The sequence below is a fragment of the Trachurus japonicus genome, chromosome 4 (genome assembly GCF_045865225.1).
Source record: "Trachurus japonicus isolate A0001 chromosome 4, Traja_1.0".
NCBI classification, from domain to species: Eukaryota; Metazoa; Chordata; class Actinopteri; order Carangiformes; family Carangidae; genus Trachurus; species Trachurus japonicus.
Window position 1 is genome coordinate 32,548,718 of NC_140910.1, and position 25,917 is coordinate 32,574,634.

General features: G+C 43.5%; 4 protein-coding genes across 6 annotated transcripts; all 4 read left to right on the forward strand.

Annotated features, from left to right (window-relative positions):
* The first annotated feature begins 888 nt into the window (after positions 1 to 888).
* On the forward strand, positions 889 to 24,881 carry LOC146989277 (E3 ubiquitin-protein ligase TRIM39-like). 3 transcript variants are annotated; one of them, XM_085775220.1, is made up of 2 exons: positions 889 to 1,003; positions 23,067 to 24,881. In XM_085775220.1, the coding sequence occupies exon 2, from the start codon at positions 23,084 to 23,086 to the stop codon at positions 24,479 to 24,481; it is 1,398 nt and encodes a 465-aa protein (XP_085631346.1). In that variant the 5' UTR covers positions 889 to 1,003; positions 23,067 to 23,083; the 3' UTR covers positions 24,482 to 24,881. The 3 variants fall into 3 exon arrangements, 2 of the variants coding, with proteins under 2 accessions (XP_085631346.1, XP_085631347.1); XR_015035747.1 differs by lacking the exon at positions 23,067 to 24,881 and adding an exon at positions 1,748 to 1,762 and having other exon boundaries at positions 892 to 1,003; XM_085775221.1 differs by lacking the exon at positions 889 to 1,003 and adding an exon at positions 22,843 to 22,957.
* LOC146989278 (E3 ubiquitin-protein ligase TRIM39-like) lies at positions 7,378 to 8,778 on the forward strand. Its single transcript, XM_085775215.1, has one exon. The coding sequence runs from the start codon at positions 7,378 to 7,380 to the stop codon at positions 8,776 to 8,778; it is 1,401 nt and encodes a 466-aa protein (XP_085631341.1).
* Positions 11,044 to 14,301, forward strand: LOC146989279 (E3 ubiquitin-protein ligase TRIM39-like). The gene is made up of 2 exons (XM_085773180.1): positions 11,044 to 11,124; positions 13,123 to 14,301. Exons 1-2 carry the CDS (start codon positions 11,044 to 11,046, stop codon positions 14,299 to 14,301), a joined length of 1,260 nt encoding a protein of 419 aa, XP_085629306.1.
* LOC146989280 (E3 ubiquitin-protein ligase TRIM39-like) lies at positions 20,460 to 21,866 on the forward strand. The gene has a single exon (XM_085775217.1). It carries the CDS (start codon positions 20,460 to 20,462, stop codon positions 21,858 to 21,860), a length of 1,401 nt encoding a protein of 466 aa, XP_085631343.1. The 3' UTR covers positions 21,861 to 21,866.
* Positions 24,882 to 25,917: the final 1,036 nt, after the last annotated feature.

Here is a 25,917-nt window from a genome sequence, read left to right on the forward strand (position 1 = left end):
AACAATAATTCATTATTAAATGAATTGTTTGAATAGTTGTATAAGACAAAAAGTCCAGATTCTCTGATTCCAGCTTCTTAAATGTGAATATTTCTGGTTCCTTTGTTCCTTTATGACAATAAACTGAGTCTCTCTTTGGTTTGTGGACAAAACAAGACATTTGAGGACGTCGTCTGGTGGTTTGAGAAACACTGGTTGATATTTTTCAATATTTTTTAACATTTTGTTGACCAAACAACTAATGGATTAATCGTTTAAGTAATCCACAGATTAATTGATAATGACAATAATCGTTAGTTGCAGCCCTAAATGTAACCTGTTAAACTGCACTTGTCCTCCTGTTGTCTCATTATTACACTTGTCCTTTTCTTTTTTTTTTACGACTTTTCATGTGTAAAATATTTTCTCTCTTTTTTAAATTTTACATCTGAATGTTCACTTGTTCCTGTTTTTCATCAACGTAATAAAATGTTGTCTTGACTTGGATTCATATTCAGCTTCATCTCCTGCAGCTACACAACAATAAATGTTGTGGAGTAGTTTCAGTACAAGTTCCTCTAAACAGAGCTGGAATGATAGTTCGTATTTAGTATAAATTTAGTTCATTTAAGTTGTAACTGAAGCACATCCTGCAAACGTTTGATAAATGCTGCGTTTCTGTCGTCATGGTGTCTTGAACTCATTTCTTCACTGCAGTGTTTCCAACTTCTCCTGTGTTTGAAGTTCTCTACTAATGAATTAAGACTCTTTAAACGTTAAATGATCCACACACAGAAACTAAACAGAGCTGCTGCATCGTCCTGCTGAACTTTCAGTGTGACAAAGCTCTGCCCCCTCACATGACTAATAAAACAGGAATCTGCTGCACTTCCTCTTCAGCCCCAGAGATGCAGACTGAAGAAGAGACAATCAGATTCAGCTTCAGACCAAACCAACAACTTCCTGTGAGTGAGTCCAGCTACAACACTGCTGCTTCAACCTGCTGACACTCCATACACTGAAGGTGAGTTTGACTAAAACCTGGACTCAGAGAGAATGATCCAAGATGTATTAATGTGCCAGTTCATCACAACATCTGAATGTTCACTTGTTCCTGTTTTTCATCAACATAATAAAATGTTGTCTTGACTTGGATTCATATTCAGCTTTGTCTCCTGCAGCTACACAACAATAAATGTTGTGGAGTAGTTTCAGTACAAGTTCCTCTAAACTGAGCTGGAATGAAAGTTCGTATTTAGTATAAATTTAGTTCATTTAAGTTGTAACTGAAGCACATCCTGCAAAAGTTAAATAAATGCTGCGTTTCTGTCGTCATGGTGTCTTGAACTCATTTCTTCACTGCAGGCCTGTGTGTGAAGTTCTCTACTAATGAATTAAGACTCTTTAGACGTGAAATGATCCACAAACAGAAACTAAACAGAGCTGCTGCATCATCCTGCTGAACTTTCAGTTTGACAAAGCTCTGCCCCCTCACATGACTAATAAAACAGGAATCTGCTGCACTTCCTCTTCAGCCCCAGAGACGCAGACTGAAGAAGAGACGATCAGATTCAGCTTCGGACCAAACCAACAACTTCCTGTGAGTGAGTCCAGCTACAACACTGCTGCTTCAACCTGCTGACACTCCACACACTGAAGGTGAGTTTGACTAAAACCTGGACTCAGAGTCACAGTAAACTTCAGTCAAGTCAGTAGAGGAGGGAGGGGAGCCATGACTGACTCTACTTCCTGTCTGCTGTGTTTTCAGCTTCACTCACAGACTAAATGGCTTCCAGATTAGAGGAGGATCTCTGCTGTCCGGTCTGTACGGAGGTCTTCAGAGATCCTGTTGTTCTGTCCTGCAGCCACAGCTTCTGTAAAGACTGTCTGAAGAGCTGGTGGAAGGAGAAACAAGATCCACTGTGTCCAGTTTGTAAGAGAAGGTTTTCAAAGGAAATACCACCTTGTAACCTGGTGTTGAAGAACCTGTGTGAGAGCTTCTTACAGCAGAGAGAGCAGAGATCTTCAGAGGCTCTCTGCAGTCTGCACTCTGAGAAACTCAAACTCTTCTGTCTAGACCATCAGCAGCCAGTGTGTCTCATCTGTCTCCATTCAGACACACACACCAACCACAGAATCAAACCCATCGATGAAGCTGCTTCTAAACTCAAGAAGGAACTTGAGAAAACTCTGGAGCCCTTAAAGAAGAAGTTAAAGGGTTTTGAAGAAGTTCAGGTGAAGTTTGGTCAAACAGCAGAACACATCAAGGTCCAGGCCCGACACACAGAGAGGCAGATTAAGGATCAGTTTAAGAAGCTTCACCAGTTTCTAGAAGAGGAAGAGGAGGCCAGGATGGCTGCACTGAGGGAGGAAGAGGAGCAGAAGAGTCAGAGGATGAAGGAGAAGATGGAGGCTCTGAGCAGAGAGATAGCAGCTCTTTCACACACAGTCAGAGCCACAGAGGACGAGCTGAGAGCTGAAGACGTCTCATTCCTGCTCAACTACAAGGCTGCAGTGGAAAGAGTCCAGCAGCGCCCCCTGCTGGAGGATCCACAGCTGGACTCAGGAGCTCTGATAGACCAGGCCAAACACCTGGGCAACCTGACCTTCAACATCTGGAACAAGATGAAGGACATGGTCTCCTACAGTCCTGTGGTTCTGGACACAAACACTGCTGATCCAAGACTCATCCTGTCTGAAGATCTGACCAGTGTGAGGGGAGGAGACAAACAGCAGCTTCCTGACAATCCAGAGAGGATTGATCTTTTCTGCTCTGTCCTGGGCTCTGAGGGTTTTAACTCAGGGACTCACAGCTGGGATGTCGAGGTTGGAAACAATACAGAGTGGATAGTGGGTGTGTTAACAGAGTCTGTGCAGAGGAAGGGAGATGAGATAGTGTCTGGTTCATGGGGAATAGGGTTTGATAAAGGTGGATATGGAGCAGGTTCACCATCAGCTTCATTCACTGATCTCCCAGAGCAGAAGAAGTTCCAGAGGATCAGAGTGAATCTGGACTTGAACAGAGGAAAACTGTCGTTCTCTGATCCTGATACTAACACACACATACACACCTTCACACACACTTTCACTCAGAAGATGTTTCCATTCATTGGCACTGTTAAAAACCTCCCATTGAAGCTGTTACCAGTGAAGGTCTCAGTGACAGTGGAGCAGAGCAGTTAGAGATAAAGAGGATGATCATATTTATCATGTTGTTTATTTCTTAAAGGGAAAAGTCAGTGAATCGAACCTGTTAAACTTCACCTGTCCTCCTGCTGCCTCGTTATTACACTTTTCCTTTTTATCTGCTTTTCATTTGTTAAAATATTTTCACTCTTATCACTCAATTACTGAACATTTGATTCTTCTTCTCTCGAAGATCTGGAGTTCTTCTCCAGATGAAAAAATGTCGAACATGAAAAGTTGAAAAGTGATTCTTGTTTAATTACATATGTAAAAAGTTTGTATCTGTTCATATGAAATTATCTAAAATGTATTAACGTGTCAGTTCATCACAAAAGCTGAATGTACATTTGTTCCTGTTTTTCATCAACATAATAAAATGTTGTCTTGACTTGGATTCATATTCAGCTTTGTCTCCTGCAGCTACACAACAATAAATGTTGTGGAGTAGTTTCAGTACAAGTTCCTCTAAACTGAGCTGGAATGAAAGTTCGTATTTAGTATAAATTTAGTTCATTTAAGTTGTAACTGAAGCACATCCTGCAAAAGTTAAATAAATGCTGCGTTTCTGTCGTCATGGTGTCTTGAACTCATTTCTTCACTGCAGGCCTGTGTGTGAAGTTCTCTACTAATGAATTAAGACTCTTTAGACGTGAAATGATCCACAAACAGAAACTAAACAGAGCTGCTGCATCATCCTGCTGAACTTTCAGTTTGACAAAGCTCTGCCCCCTCACATGACTAATAAAACAGGAATCTGCTGCACTTCCTCTTCAGCCCCAGAGACGCAGACTGAAGAAGAGACGATCAGATTCAGCTTCGGACCAAACCAACAACTTCCTGTGAGTGAGTCCAGCTACAACACTGCTGCTTCAACCTGCTGACACTCCACACACTGAAGGTGAGTTTGACTAAAACCTGGACTCAGAGAGAATGATCCAAGATGTATTAACGTGTCAGTTCATCACAACATCTGAATGTTCACTTGTTCCTGTTTTTCATCAACATAATAAAATGTTGTCTTGACTTGGATTCATATTCAGCTTTGTCTCCTGCAGCCACACAACAATAAATGTTGTGGAGTAGTTTCAGTACAAGTTCCTCTAAACTGAGCTGGAATGAAAGTTCGTATTTAGTATAAATTTAGTTCCTTTAAGTTGTAACTGAAGCACATCCTGCAAAAGTTAAATAAATGCTGCGTTTCTGTCGTCATGGTGTCTTGAACTCATTTCTTCACTGCAGGCCTGTGTGTGAAGTTCTCTACTAATGAATTAAGACTCTTTAGACGTGAAATGATCCACAAACAGAAACTAAACAGAGCTGCTGCATCGTCCTGCTGAACTTTCAGTTTGACAAAGCTCTGCCCCCTCACATGACTAATAAAACAGGAATCTGCTGCACTTCCTCTTCAGCCCCAGAGACACAGACTGAAGAAGAGACGATCAGATTCAGCTTCGGACCAAATCAACAACTTCCTGTGAGTGAGTCCAGCTACAACACTGCTGCTTCAACCTGCTGACACTCCACACACTGAAGGTGAGTTTGACTAAAACCTGGACTCAGAGTCACAGTAAACTTCAGTGAAGTCAGTAGAGGAGGGAGGGGAGCCATGACTGACTCTACTTCCTGTCTGCTGTGTTTTCAGCTTCACTCACAGACTAAATGGCTTCCAGATTAGAGGAGGATCTCTGCTGTCCGGTCTGTACGGAGGTCTTCAGAGATCCTGTTGTTCTGTCCTGCAGCCACAGCTTCTGTAAAGACTGTCTGAAGAGCTGGTGGAAGGAGAAACAAGATCCACTGTGTCCAGTTTGTAAGAGAAGGTTTTCAAAGGAAATACCACCTTGTAACCTGGTGTTGAAGAACCTGTGTGAGAGCTTCTTACAGCAGAGAGAGCAGAGATCTTCAGAGGCTCTCTGCAGTCTGCACTCTGAGAAACTCAAACTCTTCTGTCTAGACCATCAGCAGCCAGTGTGTCTCATCTGTCTCCATTCAGACACACACACCAACCACAGAATCAAACCCATCGATGAAGCTGCTTCTAAACTCAAGAAGGAACTTGAGAAAACTCTGGAGCCCTTAAAGAAGAAGTTAAAGGGTTTTGAAGAAGTTCAGGTGAAGTTTGGTCAAACAGCAGAACACATCAAGGTCCAGGCCCGACACACAGAGAGGCAGATTAAGGATCAGTTTAAGAAGCTTCACCAGTTTCTAGAAGAGGAAGAGGAGGCCAGGATGGCTGCACTGAGGGAGGAAGAGGAGCAGAAGAGTCAGAGGATGAAGGAGAAGATGGAGGCTCTGAGCAGAGAGATAGCAGCTCTTTCACACACAGTCAGAGCCACAGAGGACGAGCTGAGAGCTGAAGACGTCTCATTCCTGCTCAACTACAAGGCTGCAGTGGAAAGAGTCCAGCAGCGCCCCCTGCTGGAGGATCCACAGCTGGACTCAGGAGCTCTGATAGACCAGGCCAAACACCTGGGCAACCTGACCTTCAACATCTGGAACAAGATGAAGGACATGGTCTCCTACAGTCCTGTGGTTCTGGACACAAACACTGCTGATCCAAGACTCATCCTGTCTGAAGATCTGACCAGTGTGAGGGGAGGAGACAAACAGCAGCTTCCTGACAATCCAGAGAGGATTGATCTTTTCTGCTCTGTCCTGGGCTCTGAGGGTTTTAACTCAGGGACTCACAGCTGGGATGTCGAGGTTGGAAACAATACAGAGTGGATAGTGGGTGTGTTAACAGAGTCTGTGCAGAGGAAGGGAGATGAGATAGTGTCTGGTTCATGGGGAATAGGGTTTGATAAAGGTGGATATGGAGCAGGTTCACCATCAGCTTCATTCACTGATCTCCCAGAGCAGAAGAAGTTCCAGAGGATCAGAGTGAATCTGGACTTGAACAGAGGAAAACTGTCGTTCTCTGATCCTGATACTAACACACACATACACACCTTCACACACACTTTCACTCAGAAGATGTTTCCATTCATTGGCACTGTTAAAAACCTCCCATTGAAGCTGTTACCAGTGAAGGTCTCAGTGACAGTGGAGCAGAGCAGTTAGAGATAAAGAGGATGATCATATTTATAATGTTGTTTATTTCTTAAAGGGAAAAGTCAGTGAATCGAACCTGTTAAACTTCACCTGTCCTCCTGCTGCCTCGTTATTACACTTTTCCTTTTTATCTGCTTTTCATTTGTTAAAATATTTTCACTCTTATCACTCAATTACTGAACATTTGATTCTTCTTCTCTCGAAGATCTGGAGTTCTTCTCCAGATGAAAAAATGTCGAACATGAAAAGTTGAAAAGTGATTCTTGTTTAATTACATATGTAAAAAGTTTGTATCTGTTCATATGAAATTATCTAAAATGTATTAACATGTCAGTTCATCACAAAAGCTGAATGTACATTTGTTCCTGTTTTTCATCAACATAATAAAATGTTGTCTTGACTTGGATTCATATTCAGCTTCGTCTTTAACGTCTCCTGCATCTACACAACATCCCATTCTCTTTATAATTAGCAGCAGAGGTGGAGGAAGTGTTGAGATGAAGTACTGACACCACACTGTGTACAAGTACTCGGCACAGGTACAAGTACTGCACTTAAACACGTAAAGCAGCTTCCTGACCGCAATTATGTCAATTTTCAAAGCTGTCAGAGCTTGTGTTATTAATCTACATGAGTTTATATGTCTTAACTCCCACACACACACAACATGGTATGACAAGGAAATGTGTACGGTAGATAAACTTTTTTTTTTCTACATCCCTATGCACAACAGTAATTTATGTATTTATCAAAAAACACATGAAAATACCCTAAAACGAGGCACTAGTCTAGAACTGCTCCTCTTCATTCAACTAGACTGAACCTGTTCAACATTCAGTCACTTTTCAAAGCTCCGCCCCCTCACATGACTCACCTGAGATAAACCAGGAACAACTGTATTTGGATTCTGTCAGTCGCAGAGACGCAGACTGAACAAGAGACGATCAGATTCAGCTTCAGACCAAACCAACAACTTCCTGTGAGTGAGTCCAGCTACAACACTGCTGCTTCAACGTGCTGACACTCCACACACTGAAGGTGAGTTTGACTAAAACCTGGACTCAGAGTCACAGTAAACTTCAGTCAAGTCAGTAGAGGAGGGAGGGGAGCCATGACTGACTCTACTTCCTGTCTGCTGTGTTTTCAGATTCACTCACAGACTAAATGGCTTCCAGACTAGAGGAGGATCTCTGCTGTCCGGTCTGTACCGAGGTCTTCAGAGATCCTGTTGTTCTGTCCTGCAGCCACAGCTTCTGTAAAGACTGTCTGAAGAGCTGGTGGAAGGAGAAACAAGATAAACTGTGTCCAGTTTGTAAGAGAAGATCTTCAAAGGATAAACCACCTTGTAACCTAGTGTTGAAGAACCTGTGTGAGAGCTTCTTACAGCAGAGAGAGCAGAGATCTTCAGAGGCTCTCTGCAGTCTGCACTCTGAGAAACTCAAACTCTTCTGTCTGGACCATCAGCAGCCAGTGTGTCTCATCTGTCTCCATTCAGACACACACAAAAACCACATATTCAAACCCATCGATGAAGCTGCTTCACAACTCAAGAAGGAACTTGAGGAAACTCTGGAGCCCTTAAAGGAGAAGTTAAAGGGTTTTGAAGAAGTTCAAGTGGAGTTTGGTCAAACAGCAGAACACATCAAGGTCCAGGCCCGACACACAGAGAGGCAGATTAAGGAGCAGTTTAAGAAGCTTCACCAGTTTCTAGAAGAGGAAGAGGAGGCCAGGATGGCTGCACTGAGGGAGGAAGAGGAGCAGAAGAGTCAGAGGATGAAGGAGAAGATGGAGGCTCTGAGCAGAGAGATAGCAGCTCTTTCACACACAGTCAGAGCCACAGAGGACGAGCTGAGAGCTGAAGACGTCTCATTCCTGCTCAACTACAAGGCTGCAGTGGAAAGAGTCCAGCAGCGCCCCCTGCTGGAGGATCCACAGCTGGACTCAGGAGCTCTGATAGACCAGGCCAAACACCTGGGCAACCTGACCTTCAACATCTGGAACAAGATGAAGGACATGGTCTCCTACAGTCCTGTGGTTCTGGACCCAAACACTGCTCATCCAGAACTCATCCTGTCTGAAGATCTGACCAGTGTGAGACGACGAGGAGATGAACAGCAGCTTCCTGACAATCCAGAGAGGATTGATACTTACTGCTGTGTCCTGGGCTCTGAGGGTTTTAACTCAGGGACTCACAGCTGGGATGTCGAGGTTGGAGACAGTACATGGTGGGGACTGGGTGTGTTAACAGAGTCTGTGCAGAGGAAGGGAGATGAGATACGGTCTGGACTATGGGGAATATGGTTCTATGAAGATAAATACTATGCACATTCACCATCAGCTTCATTCACTGATCTCCCAGTGCAGAAGAAGCTCCAGAGGATCAGAGTGAATCTGGACTTGAACAGAGGAAAACTGTCGTTCTCTGATCCTGATACTAACACACACATACACACCTTCACACACACTTTCACTCAGAAGATGCTTCCATACATTTCCACTATTGATAAACTCCCAGTGAAGCTGTTACCAGTGAATGTGTCAGTGACAGTGGAGCAGAGCAGTTAGAGATAAAGAGGATGATCATATTTATCATGTTGTTTAAAGGGAAAAGTCGGTGAATTTAACTAGAGCCGCAACGACTAATCGATTAATCAAACAATAATCGATTATTAAAGCAGAAGTAAGTGATATTTTAGTGTTAATATAAGTCTTAAATAGTTATATCTTCCGACGGCAATCACTTTCATAGAGTGTTTCGACCGAAACACGGGGTCTCTCAGTCACTCTGCTCTGCTCTGAGCCGAGGAGAAAACTTTTCTTGTATCCTACAAGTTTTATCCAATGAGGAGAGAGAACGGCGTGAAGGGCTGTGTGTGCAGCCAAGGGATGCGCATGAATGTGGTGACGTAGGGACGAGGACCAATAGATCCATGACGAGGGCGTGGGCTGCTAACTCCATCAGCTGACAAGACGTTATGGTGCGTTCAAGGCAACCCGTAACTCGTGTTTTTCGTTACGAGTGGCCATTATAGTGACTTTCACAGGCAATAGGTCGGAAAAACACGAGTTACGGGGTTGCCTGGAACGCTACAAAGTCGTAAGTCGTGACTTGAAGCCGTAACTTCCGGTTTCAAAAGCCTGTCTGGAACGCAGCATTAGCCAAAACGACCGGATCGCTTACTTCTGCTTTAAATGAATTGTTTGAATAGTTGTATAAGAAAAAAAGTCCAGATTCTCTGATTTCAGCTTCTTCAATGTGAATATTTCTGGTTCCTTTGTTCCTTTATGACAATAAACTGAGTCTCTCTTTGGTTTGTGGACAAAACAAGACATTTGAGGACTTAGTCTGGTGGTTTGAGAAACACTGGTTGATATTTTTCAATATTTTTTAACATGTTGTTGACCAAACAACTAATGGATTAATCGTTTAAATAATCGACAGATGACTGTGTGGCGTGATGAGCAAAAAATGATAAATTAGTTTCAATCAACATTTGATTAGTTTATCATTGATCAATCTTTATTTTAAGTTCTTCTCCAGATCAATTTGTTTTTTGTTTTTTTTAAAGGCATTTTCTGCTAATAAACAATACCTTTTAAAGAATTGTTGTCAGTATTTTCTAGAATAAAACAAGTGGTCTCTTAATTTTTTTCAGAGCTGTATGTATATGTGATTATGTGTGTGTATATGTAAATGTAAGGTTATAAAAAATACCTTTATTACCTTACCTAAAATAAGGTAATACGGCCTAAAGGTATTTATTATTACACACATACAGCTCTGGAAAATATTAAAGGCATAGTTCACCCTAAATTCAAATTTCACTCATTATCTACTCCCCCTCATGTGGACTAAGGGTTGGGTGAAGTTTCAGAGTCCTCCGTGCCTTCTCTGAGTTACAGCGGGGCTCCGTGCAGCACTGCATGTCCACATGACGGTTGAGAACGGAGCTCACTTTTCTTTGTCCAAAAAGACACACCAAAAAACATCCAAATACCTCCATAGTGCTCGTCTGTAATGTCCCTCTTGTATTGAAGCCCGAACATGAGAAACTGTTCAGAAAAAAATTAAATAAGTCTATATTTTAAGCTTGTTTGTAGCGGGAGCTCCCAGCTCTTCCTGGTCTGTCCAAATCTCGCGTTTGCACCGGTGTCAATGCAAATCGCGCGAGACACTGCTGCTTCAACCTGCCGACACTCCACACACTGAAGGTGAGTTTGACTAAAACCTGGACTCAGAGAGAATGATCCAAGATGTATTAACATGTCAGTTCATCACAACAGCTGAATGTTCCTGTTTTTCATTAAAGGGACAACGAGGAGTTTTGGAAAAGCGAAGCGTTTTCACACTACATTTATGAGCCTCCGCGCACCGTGAAATTCTTTGACCGGCGCAAGACAGACTCATGTTTTCATTCATCAAGAATTAAAGTCAGAGGTTGGAAGACGATCACATACCGTCGTAGTTCCCACCATAAACGGAGATTCGGCGGCATTATTCTCATGACTCGCCACGAAACCGAAAGTAAAGAAACGCTGGTCGGCTCGCCCAGCATTTCCACCACCACTAATAATAACAAAATAACGATAGAGACAAAATGATATATCTATTAGTGATGCGCGGGCCGGGTTTTTTTCCAACCCGCGGGTCCCGCATCTATGAAGTATTTTGACCCGCCCCAGCCCGCCCCGCACCACCGCATCTATTTTCACAACCCACCCCGACCCGCCCCGCTGCTATTAAACGTCAGACAGCGGCCTTTTTTACTTTGAAAGGGCAGACAGAGGTGCTGTGTTGCCGGTAGCTTGTCAGTGTGGACTGTGGAGCTCATGAGGAGCGGGAGAGTCACAGTGCAGCGTGTAGCAGCCGCGGTGGCCGCCGCCTCTCGTCCTCCCCAGTCCCTGCTCTCAGTGAAACCAACCCCGCTCTGCTGATGCGCCCAGCCGCCGTCTCATCCGGTTCCCTCACACCTCCGCCGGCTTTCCCGTCAACATCAGCGCGGCCCTGATAACACACTCTGGACTTCATCGTCAGTTTTTTTAATGACCCGTCCCGACCCGCACCGCAAATAAAGTAAAGATTTCTTGACCCGCACCGCCCCGCCCCGCGGGCTGACCCGCGGGACCCGCGGGCAACGGGTCAGCCCGCGCATCACTAATATCTATCAAAAATGGGCCCATTAACAAGTGTGGGTAGCGTAGATTCATCCACATTAAGGTCTAGTCCACACGAACACGGGTAATTTTGAAACCGAACTTTTATGGACCCCGGTTAAAATTTTTTTTGCGTCCAAACCACCGGTGTGATAAAAAATAACCTAATATGAGACTTTTTTATTGTCGCAGAATTTTTCGTTCTGCCGATGCAGAAACTCCTCGTTGTCCCTTTAACATAATAAAATGTTGTCTTGACTTGGATTGATATTCAGCTTTGTCTCCTGCAGCTACACAACAATAAATGTTGTGGAGTAGTTTCAGTACAAGTTCCTCTAAACTGAGCTGGAATGAAAGTTCGTATTTAGTATAAATTTAGTTCCTTTAAGTTGTAACTGAAGCACATCCTGCAAAAGTTAAATAAATGCTGCGTTTCTGTCGTCATGGTGTCTTGAACTCATTTCTTCACTGTAGGCCTGTGTGTGAAGTTCTCTACTAATGAATTAAGACTCTTTAGACGTGAAATGATCCACAAACAGAAACTAAACAGAGCTGCTGCATCGTCCTGCTGAACTTTCAGTTTGACAAAGCTCCGCCCCCTCACATGGCTCATAGAACAGGAATCTGCTGCACTTCCTCTTCAGCCCCAGAGACGCAGACTGAAGAAGAGACGATCAGATTCAGCTTCAGATCAAACCAACAACTTCCTGTGAGTGAGTCCAGCTACAACACTGCTGCTTCAACCTGCTGACACTCCACACACTGAAGGTGAGTTTGACTAAAACCTGGACTCAGAGAGAATGATCCAAGATGTATTAACGTGTCAGTTCATCACAACATCTGAATGTTCACTTGTTCCTGTTTTTCATCAACATAATAAAATGTTGTCTTGACTTGGATTCATATTCAGCTTTGTCTCCTGCAGCTACACAACAATAAATGTTGTGGAGTAGTTTCAGTACAAGTTCCTAAACTGAGCTGGAATGAAAGTTCGTATTTAGTATAAATTTAGTTCCTTTAAGTTGTAACTGAAGCACATCCTGCAAAAGTTAAATAAATGCTGCGTTTCTGTCGTCATGGTGTCTTGAACTCATTTCTTCACTGCAGGCCTGTGTGTGAAGTTCTCTACTAATGAATTAAGACTCTTGAAAGTTTGTGTAGGCTGTGGCTGTTTGTGAAATGATCCACAAACAGAAACTAAACAGAGCTGCTGCATCGTCCTGCTGAACTTTCAGTTTGACAAAACTCCGCCCCCTCACATGACTAATAAAACAGGAATCTGCTGCAGTTCCTCTTCAGCCCCAGAGACGCAGACTGAAGAAGAGACGATCAGATTCAGCTTCAGACCAAACCAACAACTTCCTGTGAGTGAGTCCAGCTACAACACTGCTGCTTCAACCTGCTGACACTCCACACACTGAAGGTGAGTTTGACTAAAACCTGGACTCAGAGTCACAGTAAACTTCAGTCAAGTCAGTAGAGGAGGGAGGGGAGCCATGACTGACTCTACTTCCTGTCTGCTGTGTTTTCAGCTTCACTCAGACTAAATGGCTTCCAGACTAGAGGAGGATCTCTGCTGTCCGGTCTGTACGGAGGTCTTCAGAGATCCTGTTGTTCTGTCCTGCAGCCACAGCTTCTGTAAAGACTGTCTGAAGAGCTGGTGGAAGGAGAAACAAGATCAACTGTGTCCAGTTTGTAAGAGAAGATCTTCAAAGGAACAACCACCCTGTAACCTGGTGTTGAAGAACCTTACAGCAGAGAGAGCAGAGATCTTCAGAGGCTCTCTGCAGTCTGCACTCTGAGAAACTCAAACTCTTCTGTCTGGACCATCAGCAGCCAGTGTGTCTCATCTGCAGAGATTCAGAAACACACACCAACCATAGAATCAGACCCATCAATGAAGCTGCTTCTAAACTCAAGAAGGAACTTGAGGAAACTCTGGAGCCCTTAAAGAAGAAGTTAAAGGGTTTTAAAAGAGTTAAAGTGAAGTTTGGTCAAACAGCAGAACACATCAAGGTCCAGGCCCGACACACAGAGAGGCAGATTAAGGAGCAGTTTAAGAAGCTTCACCAGTTTCTAGAAGAGGAAGAGGAGGCCAGGATGGCTGCACTGAGGGAGGAAGAGGAGCAGAAGAGTCAGAGGATGAAGGAGAAGATGGAGGCTCTGAGCAGAGAGATAGCAGCTCTTTCACACACAGTCAGAGCCACAGAGGACGAGCTGAGAGCTGAAGACGTCTCATTCCTGCTCAACTACAAGGCTGCAGTGGAAAGAGTCCAGCAGCGCCCCCTGCTGGAGGATCCACAGCTGGACTCAGGAGCTCTGATAGACCAGGCCAAACACCTGGGCAACCTGACCTTCAACATCTGGAACAAGATGAAGGACATGGTCTCCTACAGTCCTGTGGTTCTGGACCCAAACACTGCTCATTCAGGACTCATCCTGTCTGAAGATCTGACCAGTATGAGAGATGGAGGAGATGAACAGCAGCTTCCTGACAATCCAGAGAGGATTGATTATTCCTGCTCTGTCCTGAGCTCTGAGGGTTTTAACTCAGGGACTCACAGCTGGGATGTCGAGGTTGGAGACAGTACACACTGGATACTGGGTGTGTTAACAGAGTCTGTGCAGAGGAAGGGAGCTGAGATGGAGTCTGGATTATGGGGAATAGGGTTTGATGAAGGTAAGTATGAAGCATTTTCACCATCAGGTCCAGACATGTATCTCCCAGAGCAGAAGAAGCTCCAGAGGATCAGAGTGAATCTGGACTTGAACAGAGGAAAACTGTCGTTCTCTGATCCTGATACTAACACACACATACACACCTTCACACACACTTTCACTCAGAAGATGTTTCCATATATTGGCACTATTAGAAACCTCCCATTGAAGCTGTTACCAGTGAATGTGTCAGTGACAGTGGAGCAGAGAAGTTAGAGATAAAGAGGATGATCATATTTATCATGTTGTTTATTTCTTAAAGCTATGGTCTACATTTTGAAAGAGGATGAGAAAAATTTGAAAAAAGCACCTCTCACACACCCCCGCCCCTCCCCTCTGAGCTCGTATGGCCCGCCCCTCGGGACCTCCTCGCGACACGCCCCCCCCCCCCCTCCCCTCACAGAGCAGAGTGGAGCAAGCAACAAGCCTGCTGCTGCCTGCAGAAACCAAACGCGGCTTTGAATGCAGAGTAAAATGTCATATTCACAGTCACAACTTCCACAATAAAACCAAAGATTACCTGTTCAACATAAACTCAGCACCGCCGCTGCAGCCTGGGTCTCTCTGCACCGCGGCGCCACGGAGCTCCAGGCCCCGACTCTTCCTGCTCCTCTTCCCCAGACACAGGACCCTGTCCTGGGTCACCCAGCGCGAAGAGTCTCCCTGTAGCATGAGGCTGTGCTCGGCGCTAGCCCACTAATACCGCCTCGTTACCGGCAGCTGGTGCACAGCGGCGGCGCCAGCCCCGATGCCCCCGCTGTGCACCAGCTGCCGGTAACGAGGCGGTGCCAGTACCGTCGTCGCCGTCCCCGGCAACGGGACTGCGGCGACCGCTGGTACGAGCAGCGCCGCCATTAGCAACCATTAGCACAGCCTCATGCTACAGGGAGACTCTTGGCGCTGGGTGACCGGCCACAGGGTGCTGTGTATGGGGGAGAGCAGCAGGAAGAGTCGGGGCCTGGAGCTCCGCAGCACCGCAGTGCAGAGACCCGCTCAGGCTGCGGCTGCCTGCGGCTGGAAGCGGCTGTGTGTCGGGGAGAGGAGGAAGACCAGGAGCTCAGCAGGGCCGCGGTGTGCAGGGTGCAGAGCACCCCGGTCAGGCTGCGGCTGGAAGCGGCTGTGTGTCGGGGAGAGGATCAGGGAGACTCGACGCGACACCGGTACCGGTAATACGGGCAGCAACACATTCTGTGCTTCTGTACTGTGCTTCTCTGAATCCTAGTGGGGCTTTTTTTCGGCGGACCGACCGGGGGTGGGGGGCAGCAGGCGCTGAATTGGTAGGTTCATGTGTCTGTGGCTGAGCAGCTCAGAGCGGTTACAACTACTTGTAGTTTCTAAGCGGAGGGGGTGGGGACGAGGCGGGTCGAGGAGGAGCAGGCGAGACGAGGGGATTGGGTAACACTTTATTTTAAGGGGTCCTTGTTCCTGTGTAGTTACCTAATTAATTACATTAATTACCTATGTAATTGCATGTAATAGCATGTACTTACATTGTAAATACATTGTGTATTTTGGTGTACTTACAGGTCCTTGTTACACTTGTAATAAGAAATGCTTGTTACAATACTTTGTCAAAGTGGCCTCTCTCTTTGGGGAAGGGGTACATCTGCAAGAAAAATGGGTGAAACCACAACCCATGTTGCCTGGGAAAACTTTTCCATCAATCTTCCTCCTGCCTCTTGAGTCTTGGAACATGTATGCTGTTACACAACTTAGTCTATGTAACCGTTGTGTTAATACACCTTTGTTACTCTTTGATACAGTGTAATAAGCACATTAAAATGTACCTGGGATACCTCAGTCCTTAAACATTAACTGCAATACCCAGTGTCTTCGATAGTGTACCACGTGTGCTGTTACACAACTTAGTATATGTAATAGTTGTGTTAGTACACACTAGTTACTCTTTGATACAGTGAAATAAGCACATTAAAATAAAGTGTACCTGGGTCAGGATACCTCAACTCTTATAAATTAACTGCAATAACCAGTGTCTTTGTACTGTCTTTGAGGGTTAAAAAAGTGTGTGCTTTTGTTCAAAGAAACCGTGTCTGAGTGAGTGGTCTTCTCTTTGGTTCAGAGAAACCGCGTCGAAGTGAGCGCTCGGCTCGTCAAGTCCAGCTATGTTGTGTTTTTTCTGTTGCATGCTCACTTCTCATGCTCGGGTGTAAAAGTGAGCACAGACGGCTAAACAGACTGCTAAATAATATTGTTGGACGCTTTTGCCTTGGGGAATGTCTATCTGTGAGTAGAATATGTCAATAGTGTTACATGATTGTGTATTTTTGTAATTAAGACATAATTAGTTATGTTTTCGGTAAATATACCTTGCTGGCTTTCAGTCTATGCTAACTCTTTTCATTTTGTTAATCTGGATGCTAATTGAAGTGTACCTATTCATGCAATGCTACTGTAAGTACTGTAAGTAAATTGTGTTTCTGTGATCATTTCAGTTTTACGGAGGAGAGGACTTCATTAAAGGACAGGAAAAGATCAAGCCTTGTGGTTTTTTGGGGATAATAAAAATAAAGGACGATAAAGGAACACTGAAATGCATTTTTTTTGCGTGTGTAGTTTATGCATACAGATTGCTGATGATGTTTTCAGTTCCATATGAATTGAGTTATCCAGCATTGTCTCATTTTCTGAAAAAATGCTATTCTAGTTATTGGTTTATGTAAAAATACTTGAGTACCAAGTTTCTGCATGATGTTACATGTAAGTATGTAGCAGGTACACTTTATTTTAATGTGCTTATTCCACTGTATCAAAGAGTAACAAGTGTGTACTAACACAATCGTTACATAGACTAAGTTGTGTAACAGCACAAGTGGTACAAGATCGAAGACACTGATTATTGCAGTTAATGTTTAAGGACTGAGGTATCCCAGCAGGTACACTTTATTTTAATGTGCTTATTCCACTGTATCAAAGAGTAACAAAGGTGTACTAACACAACTGTTACATATATTAAGTTGTGTAACAGCACACGTGGTACACTATCAAAGACACTGGTTATTGCAGTTAATGTTTAAGGACTGATGTATCCCAGCAGGTACACTTTAATGTGCTTATTCCACTGTATCAAAGAGTAACAATGGTGTACTAACACAACTATTACATATACTAAGTTGTGTAACAGCACACGTGGTACACTATCAAAGACACTGGTTATTGCAGTTAATGTATAAGAGTTGAGGTATCCTGACCCAGGTACACTTCATTTTAATGTGCTTATTCCACTGTATCAACGAGTAACAAGTGTGTACTAACACAACTGTTACATAGACTAAGTTGTGTAACAGCACACTTGGTACACTATCAAAGACACTGGTTATTGCAGTTAATGTTTAAGGACTGAGGTATCCCGACCCAGGTACACTTTAATGTGCTTATTACACTGTATCAAAGAGTAACAACGGTGTACTAACACAACTGTTACATAGACTAACTTGTGTAACAGCATACATGTTCCAAGACTCAAGAGGCAGGAGGAAGATTGATGGAAAAGTTTTCCCAGGCAACATGGGTTGTGGTTTCACCCATTTTTCTTGCAGATGTACCCCTTCCCCAAAGAGAGAGGCCACTTTGACAAAGTATTGTAACAAGCATTTCTTATTACAAGTGTAACAAGGACCTGTAAGTACACCAAAATACACTATGTATTTACAATGTAAGTACATGCTATTACATGCAGTTACATAGGTAATTACACTGTAATTAATTAGGTAACTACACAGGAACAAGGACCCCTCTTACCACTCCTATAAATTCTGTAATATTCGCCTATCCAAGGCGTACCCAAAGTAAATTGAATGCTGTTCTTGAACTGTTTGGAGAATATGGATGGGCTTGGTCTCTTTTGAAAGGTAACACTCTGAAGTTTTTCCCCAAACTGAAATAATCACTATAAGTGCTATTATCATTGAGTAATCTAAGTTGGAACACACTGAATTAGAATGTTTTTATTCTCGCCTGAATTTTTTTTGTTGCAATCAGATGCCTGAAGATGAGTGTAGCTGAGAATTTTAGCTGGAAAACACAATGGGACCACAGCATGAAGCCTTACCTGGCCCCAGTTCAAATTTGATAACAATCCTGCTAAAAATTAGTATTTTACACATGTTTTTCTAAGTGTATATCTAGGCGTTTTCCTAAAATTGCCATTGAGAAACAATACATGCGCCAAAGTGCAGCTTTTGCACAGTTACGCATTAAAATGGCAGAGCTGCCTTTTCCCAGGGACCGTGAATGCAGCACATCGTTTTTTTCGGAATTTCATTGGCTATTCAATGCATCAGTTGCCATCGGGATCGGTTTCTATTGGCTGAAGCCATTCAGCGCTGTCGGAGGGGATGTTCCTCATACAGACACAGCCACTCATTCGCTATTGCAGGCGGCAGCCGGGGACAGGGAGCTTGTGATTGGTCGAGTGAGCTGTCAATCGAAAGGTCAGAGTGCAGCGCCATTTTGTGAAGTGAAATAAACATTGTTTTCATGTAAACGCCGGACTTATGAGGAGAAATAAACGGATTTACTGGATATACAATGCGTAATTTCATAAGATGCAGCAGCGGGATGAGGCTATCTACCGGTACAACCGTGTGTTTTGGACTAAATACTTTACTGGATTGGATTTACTGGACTTTTCTGAATGTAACGACACCAAGTTTGTGGGGAAACCCTGTGATCCTGAGCCTGCCCTGACACAAATCGTGAGTTATATCGGCTTTTTACGAACTTTGTTAGCATGTTTATAGTCTGATTCGAGTGTTGCTGTGATGATTATATTTAGGAATGGTCGGCATATCTTTAATCACAAGAGTTTTAGCTTTCCAACGATATGTGGCATGACTATTTCAAGTGACTGGTGACATCCTCTATGACACCTCCCTGTTTAAAACCCCCCCGGGGGCCCGCGGGCGGGCCGTTGGAATGGTAACAGGTTAAAATAAAGTGTTACCGGGGATTGGATGGAGGGTACGAGCCAATGGGAGCCGGACGGGGCGCGCGGCGCCCATTGGTCAATTTCTATGCAGGCCCACGGCTGATAGACTGAATGGATTTTTTTGGTTCTTTTTGCTATTTATATTGTGTATATTGGACCACAGGACCATAATCACTGTATAAACGATGTTAATAATAATTACCAATGCTCCAAATCGTAGACCATAGCTTTAAAGGAAAAAGTCAGTGAATTGAACCTGTTAAACTTCACCTGTCCTCCTGCTGCCTCATTATTACACTTTTCCTTTTTTTTTTTTTTACTACTTTTCATGTGTAAAATATTTTCACTCTTATCACTTAATTACTGAACATTTGATTCTTCTTCTCTAGAATAAGATATGGAGTTCTTCTTCAGATGAAAAAATGTCGAACATGAAAAGTTGAAAAGTGATACTTGTTTAATTACATGTGTAAAAAGTTTGTATCTGTTCATATGAAATTATCTAAAATGTCTTAACGTGTCAGTTCATCACAAAAGCTGAATGTATATTTGTTCCCTTTTGTCATCAACATAATAAAATGTTGTCTTGACTTGGATTCATATTCAGCTTCGTCTTTAACGTCTCCTGCATCTACACAACATCACATTGTCGTTATAATTAGCAGCAGAGGTGGAGGAAGTGTTGAGATGAAGTACTGACACCACACTTTGTACAAGTACTCTGCACAGGTACAAGTACTGCACTTAAACAGTTGCTCCCTTCCACACAAAGAATTAAGATATTCACACCCAGGTTTTTCTAGCAGGTAAAGCAGCTTTCTGACCACAATTATGTCAAGTTTCAAAGCTGTCAGAGCTTGTGTTATTAATATACATGAGTTTACATGTCTTGACATCCACACACACACACGACATGGTATGACAAGAAATGTGTACGGTATATAATCTTTCTTTTTTTATTTTACATCCCTATGCACAAAAAACACATGAAAAGACCCTTTTTAAAACAAGGTACATGCCTAGAACTGCTCCTCTACATTAATCTGGACGAACCTGTTCAACATTCCGTCATTTTTCAAAGCTTCGCCCCCTCACCTGGCTTCACCTGAGATGAACCAAGTTAGTTATTAACAGTGAGGACAAAGTCCCAGGAATAACTTTATTGGACTTCGTCAGTCCCAGACACGCAGACTGAAGAAGAGACGATCAGATTCAACTTCGGACAAAACCAACAACTTCCTGTGAGTGAGTCCAGCGACAACACTGCTGCTTCAACCTGCTGACACTCCACACACTGAAGGTGAGTTTGACTAAAACCTGGACTCAGAGTCACAGTAAACTTCAGTCAAGTCAGTAGAGGAGGGAGGGGAGCCATGACTGACTCTACTTCCTGTCTGCTGTGTTTTCAGCTTCACTCACAGACTAAATGGCTTCCAGATTAGAGGAGGATTTCTACTGTTCGGTCTGTACGGAGGTCTTCAGAGATCCTGTTGTTCTGTCCTGCAGCCACAGCTTCTGTAAAGACTGTCTGAAGAGCTGGTGGAAGGAGAAACAAGATCAACTGTGTCCAGTTTGTAAGAGAAGATCTTCAAAGGAACATCCACCTGTTAACCTGGCGTTGAAGAACCTGTGTGAGAGCTTCTTACAGCAGAGAGAGCAGAGATCTTCAGAGGCTCTCTGCAGTCTGCACTCTGAGAAACTCAAACTCTTCTGTCTGGACCATCAGCAGCCAGTGTGTCTCATCTGTCTCCATTCAGACACACACACCAACCACAGAATCAAACCCATCGATGAAGCTGCTTCTAAACTCAAGAAGGAACTTGAGGAAAGTCTGGAGCCCTTAAAGAAGAAGTTAAAGGGTTTTGAAGAAGTTCAAGTGGAGTTTGGTCAAACAGCAGAACACATTAAGGTCCAGGCCCGACACACAGAGAGGCAGATTAAGGAGCAGTTTAAGAAGCTTCACCAGTTTCTAGAAGAGGAAGAGGAGGCCAGGGTGGCTGCACTGAGGGAGGAAGAGGAGCAGAAGAGTCAGAGGATGAAGGAGAAGATGGAGGCTCTGAGCAGAGAGATAGCAGCTCTTTCACACACAGTCAGAGCCACAGAGGACGAGGTGAGAGCTGAAGACGTCTCATTCCTGCTCAACTACAAGGCTGCAGTGGAAAGAGTCCAGCAGCGCCCCCTGCTGGAGGATCCACAGCTGGACTCAGGAGCTCTGATAGACCAGGCCAAACACCTGGGCAACCTGACCTTCAACATCTGGAACAAGATGAAGGACATGGTCTCCTACAGTCCTGTGGTTCTGGACCCAAACACTGCTGGTCTAGGACTCATCCTGTCTGAAGATCTGACCAGTGTGAGAGATGGAGAAGACAAACAGCAGCTTCCTGACAATCCAGAGAGGATTGATTATTTCCCCTCTGTCCTGGGCTCTGAGGGTTTTAACTCAGGGACTCACAGCTGGGATGTCGAGGTTGGAGACAATACACACTGGATACTGGGTGTGATACCAGAGTCTGTGCAGAGGAAGGGAAAGAAGATAGGGTCTGGATTATGGGGAATAGGATTCTATGAAGGTAAATACGCAGCAGATTCACCATCAGGTCCAGTCATTGTTCTCCCATTGCAGAAGAAGCTCCAGAGGATCAGAGTGAATCTGGACTTGAACAGAGGAAAACTGTCGTTCTCTGATCCTGATACTAACACACACATACACACCTTCACACACACTTTCACTCAGAAGATGTTCCCATACATTAACACTATTGATAAACTCCCAGTGAAGTTGTTACCAGTGAAGGTGTCAGTGACAGTGGAGCAGAGCAGTTAGAGATAAAGAGGACAATCATATTTATCATGTTGTTTAAAGGGAAAAGTCAGTGAATTTAACTAGAGCCGCAACGACTAATCGATTAATCAAACAATAATTCATTATTAAATGAATTGTTTGAATAGTTGTATAAGAAAAAAAGTCAAGATTCTCTGATTCCAGCTTCTTAAATGTGAATATTTCTGGTTCCTTTGTTCCTTTATGACAATAAACTGAGTCTCTCTTTGGTTTGTGGACAAAACAAGACATTTGAGGACGTCGTCTGGTGGTTTGAGAAACACTGGTTGATATTTTTCAATATTTTTTAACATTTTGTTGACCAAACAACTAATGGATTAATCGTTTAAATAATCCACAGATTAATTGATAATGACAATAATCGTTAGTTGCAGCCCTAAATGTAACCTGTTAAACTGCACTTGTCCTCCTGTTGTCTCATTATTACACTTGTCCTTTTTTTTTTTTTTACGACTTTTCATGTGTAAAATATTTTCTCTCTTTTTTAAATTTTACATCTGAATGTTCATTTGTTCCCGTTTTTCATCAACATAATAAAATGTTGTCTTGACTTGGATTCATATTCAGCTTCGTCTCCTGCAGCTACACAGCAATAAATGTTGTGGAGTAGTTTCAGTACAAGTTCCTCTAAACAGAGCTGGAATGAAAGTTCGTATTTAGTATAAATTTAGTTCATTTAAGTTGTAACTGAAGCACATCCTGCAAAAGTTTGATAAATGCTGCGTTTCTGTCGTCATGGTGTCTTGAACTAATTTCTTCACTGCAGTGTTTCCAACTTCTCCTGTGTTTGAAGTTCTCCACTAATGAATTAAGACTCTTTAGACGTGAAATGATCCACAAACAGAAACTACACAGAGCTGCTGCATCGTCCTGCTGAACTTTCAGTGTGACAAAGCTCCGCCCCCTCACATGACTCATAAACCAGGAAACTGCTGCACTGCCACTTCCTCTTCAGTCCCAGAGCCGCAGACTAAAGAAGAGACGATCAGATTCAGCTTCAGACCAAACCAACAACTTCCTGTGAGTGAGTCCAGCTACAACACTGCTGCTTCAACCTGCTGACACTCCACACACTGAAGGTGAGTTTGACTAAAACCTGGACTCAGAGTCACAGTAAACTTCAGTCAAGTCAGTAGAGGAGGGAGGGGAGCCATGACTGACTATACTTCCTGTCTGCTGTGTTTTCAGCTTCACTCACAGACTCAATGGCTTCCAGACTAGAGGAGGATTTCTACTGTCCGGTCTGTGTGGAGGTCTTCAGAGATCCTGTTGTTCTCTCCTGCAGCCACAGCTTCTGTAAAGACTGTCTGAAGAGATGGTGGAAGGAGAAACAAGATCCACTGTGTCCAGTTTGTAAGAGAAGATCTTCAATGGTAAATCCACCTCTTAGTCTGGTGTTGAAGAACCTGTGTGAGAGCTTCTTACAGCAGAGAGAGCAGAGATCTTCAGAGGCTCTCTGCAGTCTGCACTCTGAGAAACTCAAACTCTTCTGTCTGGACCATCAGCAGCCAGTGTGTCTCATCTGTCTCCATTCAGACACACACACCAACCATAAAATCAAACCCATCGATGAAGCTGCTTCTAAACTCAAGAAGGAAGTTGAGGAAACTCTGGAGCCCTTAAAGAAGAGGTTAAAGGGTTTTGAAGAAGTTCAAGTGGAGTTTGATCAAACAGCAGAACACATTAAGGTCCAGGCCCGACACACAGAGAGGCAGATTAAGGAGCAGTTTAAGAAGCTTCACCAGTTTCTAGAAGAGGAAGAGGAGGCCAGGATGGCTGCACTGAGGGAGGAAGAGGAGCAGAAGAGTCAGAGGATGAAGGAGAAGATGGAGGCTCTGAGCAGAGAGATAGCAGCTCTTTCACACACAGTCAGAGCCACAGAGGACGAGCTGAGAGCTGAAGACGTCTCATTCCTGCTCAACTACAAGGCTGCAGTGGAAAGAGTCCAGCAGCGCCCCCTGCTGGAGGATCCACAGCTGGACTCAGGAGCTCTGATAGACCAGGCCAAACACCTGGGCAACCTGACCTTCAACATCTGGAACAAGATGAAGGACATGGTCTCCTACAGTCCTGTGGTTCTGGACCCAAACACTGCTCATCCAGGACTCATCCTGTCTGAAGATCTGACCAGTGTGAGAAGAGGAGACAAATACCAGCAGCTTCCTGACAATCCAGAGAGGTTTGATGAATACTGCTCTGTCCTGGGCTCTGAGGGTTTTAACTCAGGGACTCACAGCTGGGATGTCGAGGTTGGAGACAATACACACTGGACACTGGGTGTGTTTACAGAGTCTGTGCAGAGGAAGGGAGCTGAGATGGAGTCTGGATTATGGGGAATAGGGTTTAATGAAGGTGAATATGAAGCATTTTCACCAGGTCCAGACATTGATCTCCCAGATCAGAAGAAGTTCCAGAGGATCAGAGTGAATCTGGACTTGAACAGAGGAAAACTGTCGTTCTCTGATCCAGATACTAAAACACACATACACACCTTCACACACACTTTCACTCAGAAGATGTTTCCAATTATTAACATTGGTAGAAACCTCCCAGTGAAGCTGTTACCAATGAAGGTGTCAGTGACAGTGGAGCAGAGCAGTTAGAGATAAAGAGGATGATCATATTTATCATGTTGTTTATTTCTTAAAGGGAAAAGTCAGTGAATTGAACCTGATAAACTTCACCTGTCCTCCTGCTGCCTCATTATTACACTTTTACTTTTTATCTGCTTTTCATTTGTTAAAATATTTTCACTCTTATCGCTCAATTACTGAACAGTTGATTCTTCTTCTCCAGAAGAAGATCTGGAGTTCTTCTCCAGATGAAAAAATGTCAAACATAAAAAGTTGAAAAGTGATTCTTGTTTAATTACATATGTAAAAAGTTTGTATCTGTTCATATGAAATGATCTAAAATGTATTAACGTGTCAGTTCATCACAAAAGCTGAATGTAGATTCGTTCCTGTTTTTCATCAACATAATAAAATGTTGTCTTGACTTGGATTCATATTCAGCTTCGTCTTTAACTTCTCCTGCATCTACACAACATCCCATTCTCTTTATAATTAGCAGCAGAGGTGGAGGAAGTGTTGAGATGAAGTACTGACACCACACTGTGTACAAGTACTCTGCACAGGTACAAGTACTGCACTTAAACAGTTGCTTCCTTCCACACAAAGAATCAAGAAATTCACACCCAGGTTTTTCTAACAGGTAAAGCAGCTTTCTGACCACAATTATGTCAAGTTTCAAAGCTGTCAGAGCTTGTGTTATTAATCTACATGAGTTTATATGTCTTACTGTAACTCCGACACATGGTATGACAAGGAAAGTGTACAGTAGATAACCTTTGTTTCTTACATCTCTATGCACAACAGTAAATTATTTATTTATTAAAAAAAACACATAAAAAGACCCTTTTTAAAACGAGGCACATACCTAGAACTGCTCCTCTACATTAATCTGGACTAACCTGTTCAACATTCAGTCACATTTCAAAGCTCCGCCCCCTCACATGACTCACCTCAGATAAACCCAATTAGTTATTAACTCTGAGAACAAAGTCCCAGGAGCAACTTTATTGGACTCTGTCAGTCCCAGAGACGCAGACTGAAGAAGAGACGATCAGATTCAGCTTCAGACCAAACCAACAACTTCCTGTGAGTGAGTCCAGCTACAACACTGCTGCTTCAACCTGCTGACACTCCACACACTGAAGGTGAGTTTGACTAAAACCTGGTGTAACGGCAATCTTTCTTCCTCAGCCTACTCTGCTTTACCGCTACTATTAAGCAGTCTTCTTGGCAATAAGCTTGACACAAAAAAGAATCTTCCAAGGCAATAACTCCGTTCAAAAAATAACTTTACTTAAAAAGCAAAAAAACAAAGTTACAAGATTCGCTCTGAGGTATTGTCAAAAAACTGTCTTGCTCCTTAGGCTGCTTAACCTGGTCTGAGAGCTAAGCTACTGTGATGTCATCAGCAGCATAATTAAAGGAGCAGTTCCACATTTTCATTTCCAACTACTAACTATTGTAAG

Bases quoted from the DNA above. Each gene is read 5' to 3' on its own strand.
- LOC146989278 (XM_085775215.1), top strand. From the start codon at position 7,378: ATGGCTTCCAGACTAGAGGAGGATCTCTGCTGTCCGGTCTGTACCGAG.
- LOC146989277 (XM_085775220.1), top strand. From the start codon at position 23,084: ATGGCTTCCAGACTAGAGGAGGATTTCTACTGTCCGGTCTGTGTGGAG.
- LOC146989280 (XM_085775217.1), top strand. From the start codon at position 20,460: ATGGCTTCCAGATTAGAGGAGGATTTCTACTGTTCGGTCTGTACGGAG.
- LOC146989279 (XM_085773180.1), top strand. From the start codon at position 11,044: ATGAGGAGCGGGAGAGTCACAGTGCAGCGTGTAGCAGCCGCGGTGGCC. The intron at 11,125-13,122 runs GTGAAACCAACC...AGAACCTTACAG, and splicing joins CTCCCCAGTCCCTGCTCTCA to CAGAGAGAGCAGAGATCTTC.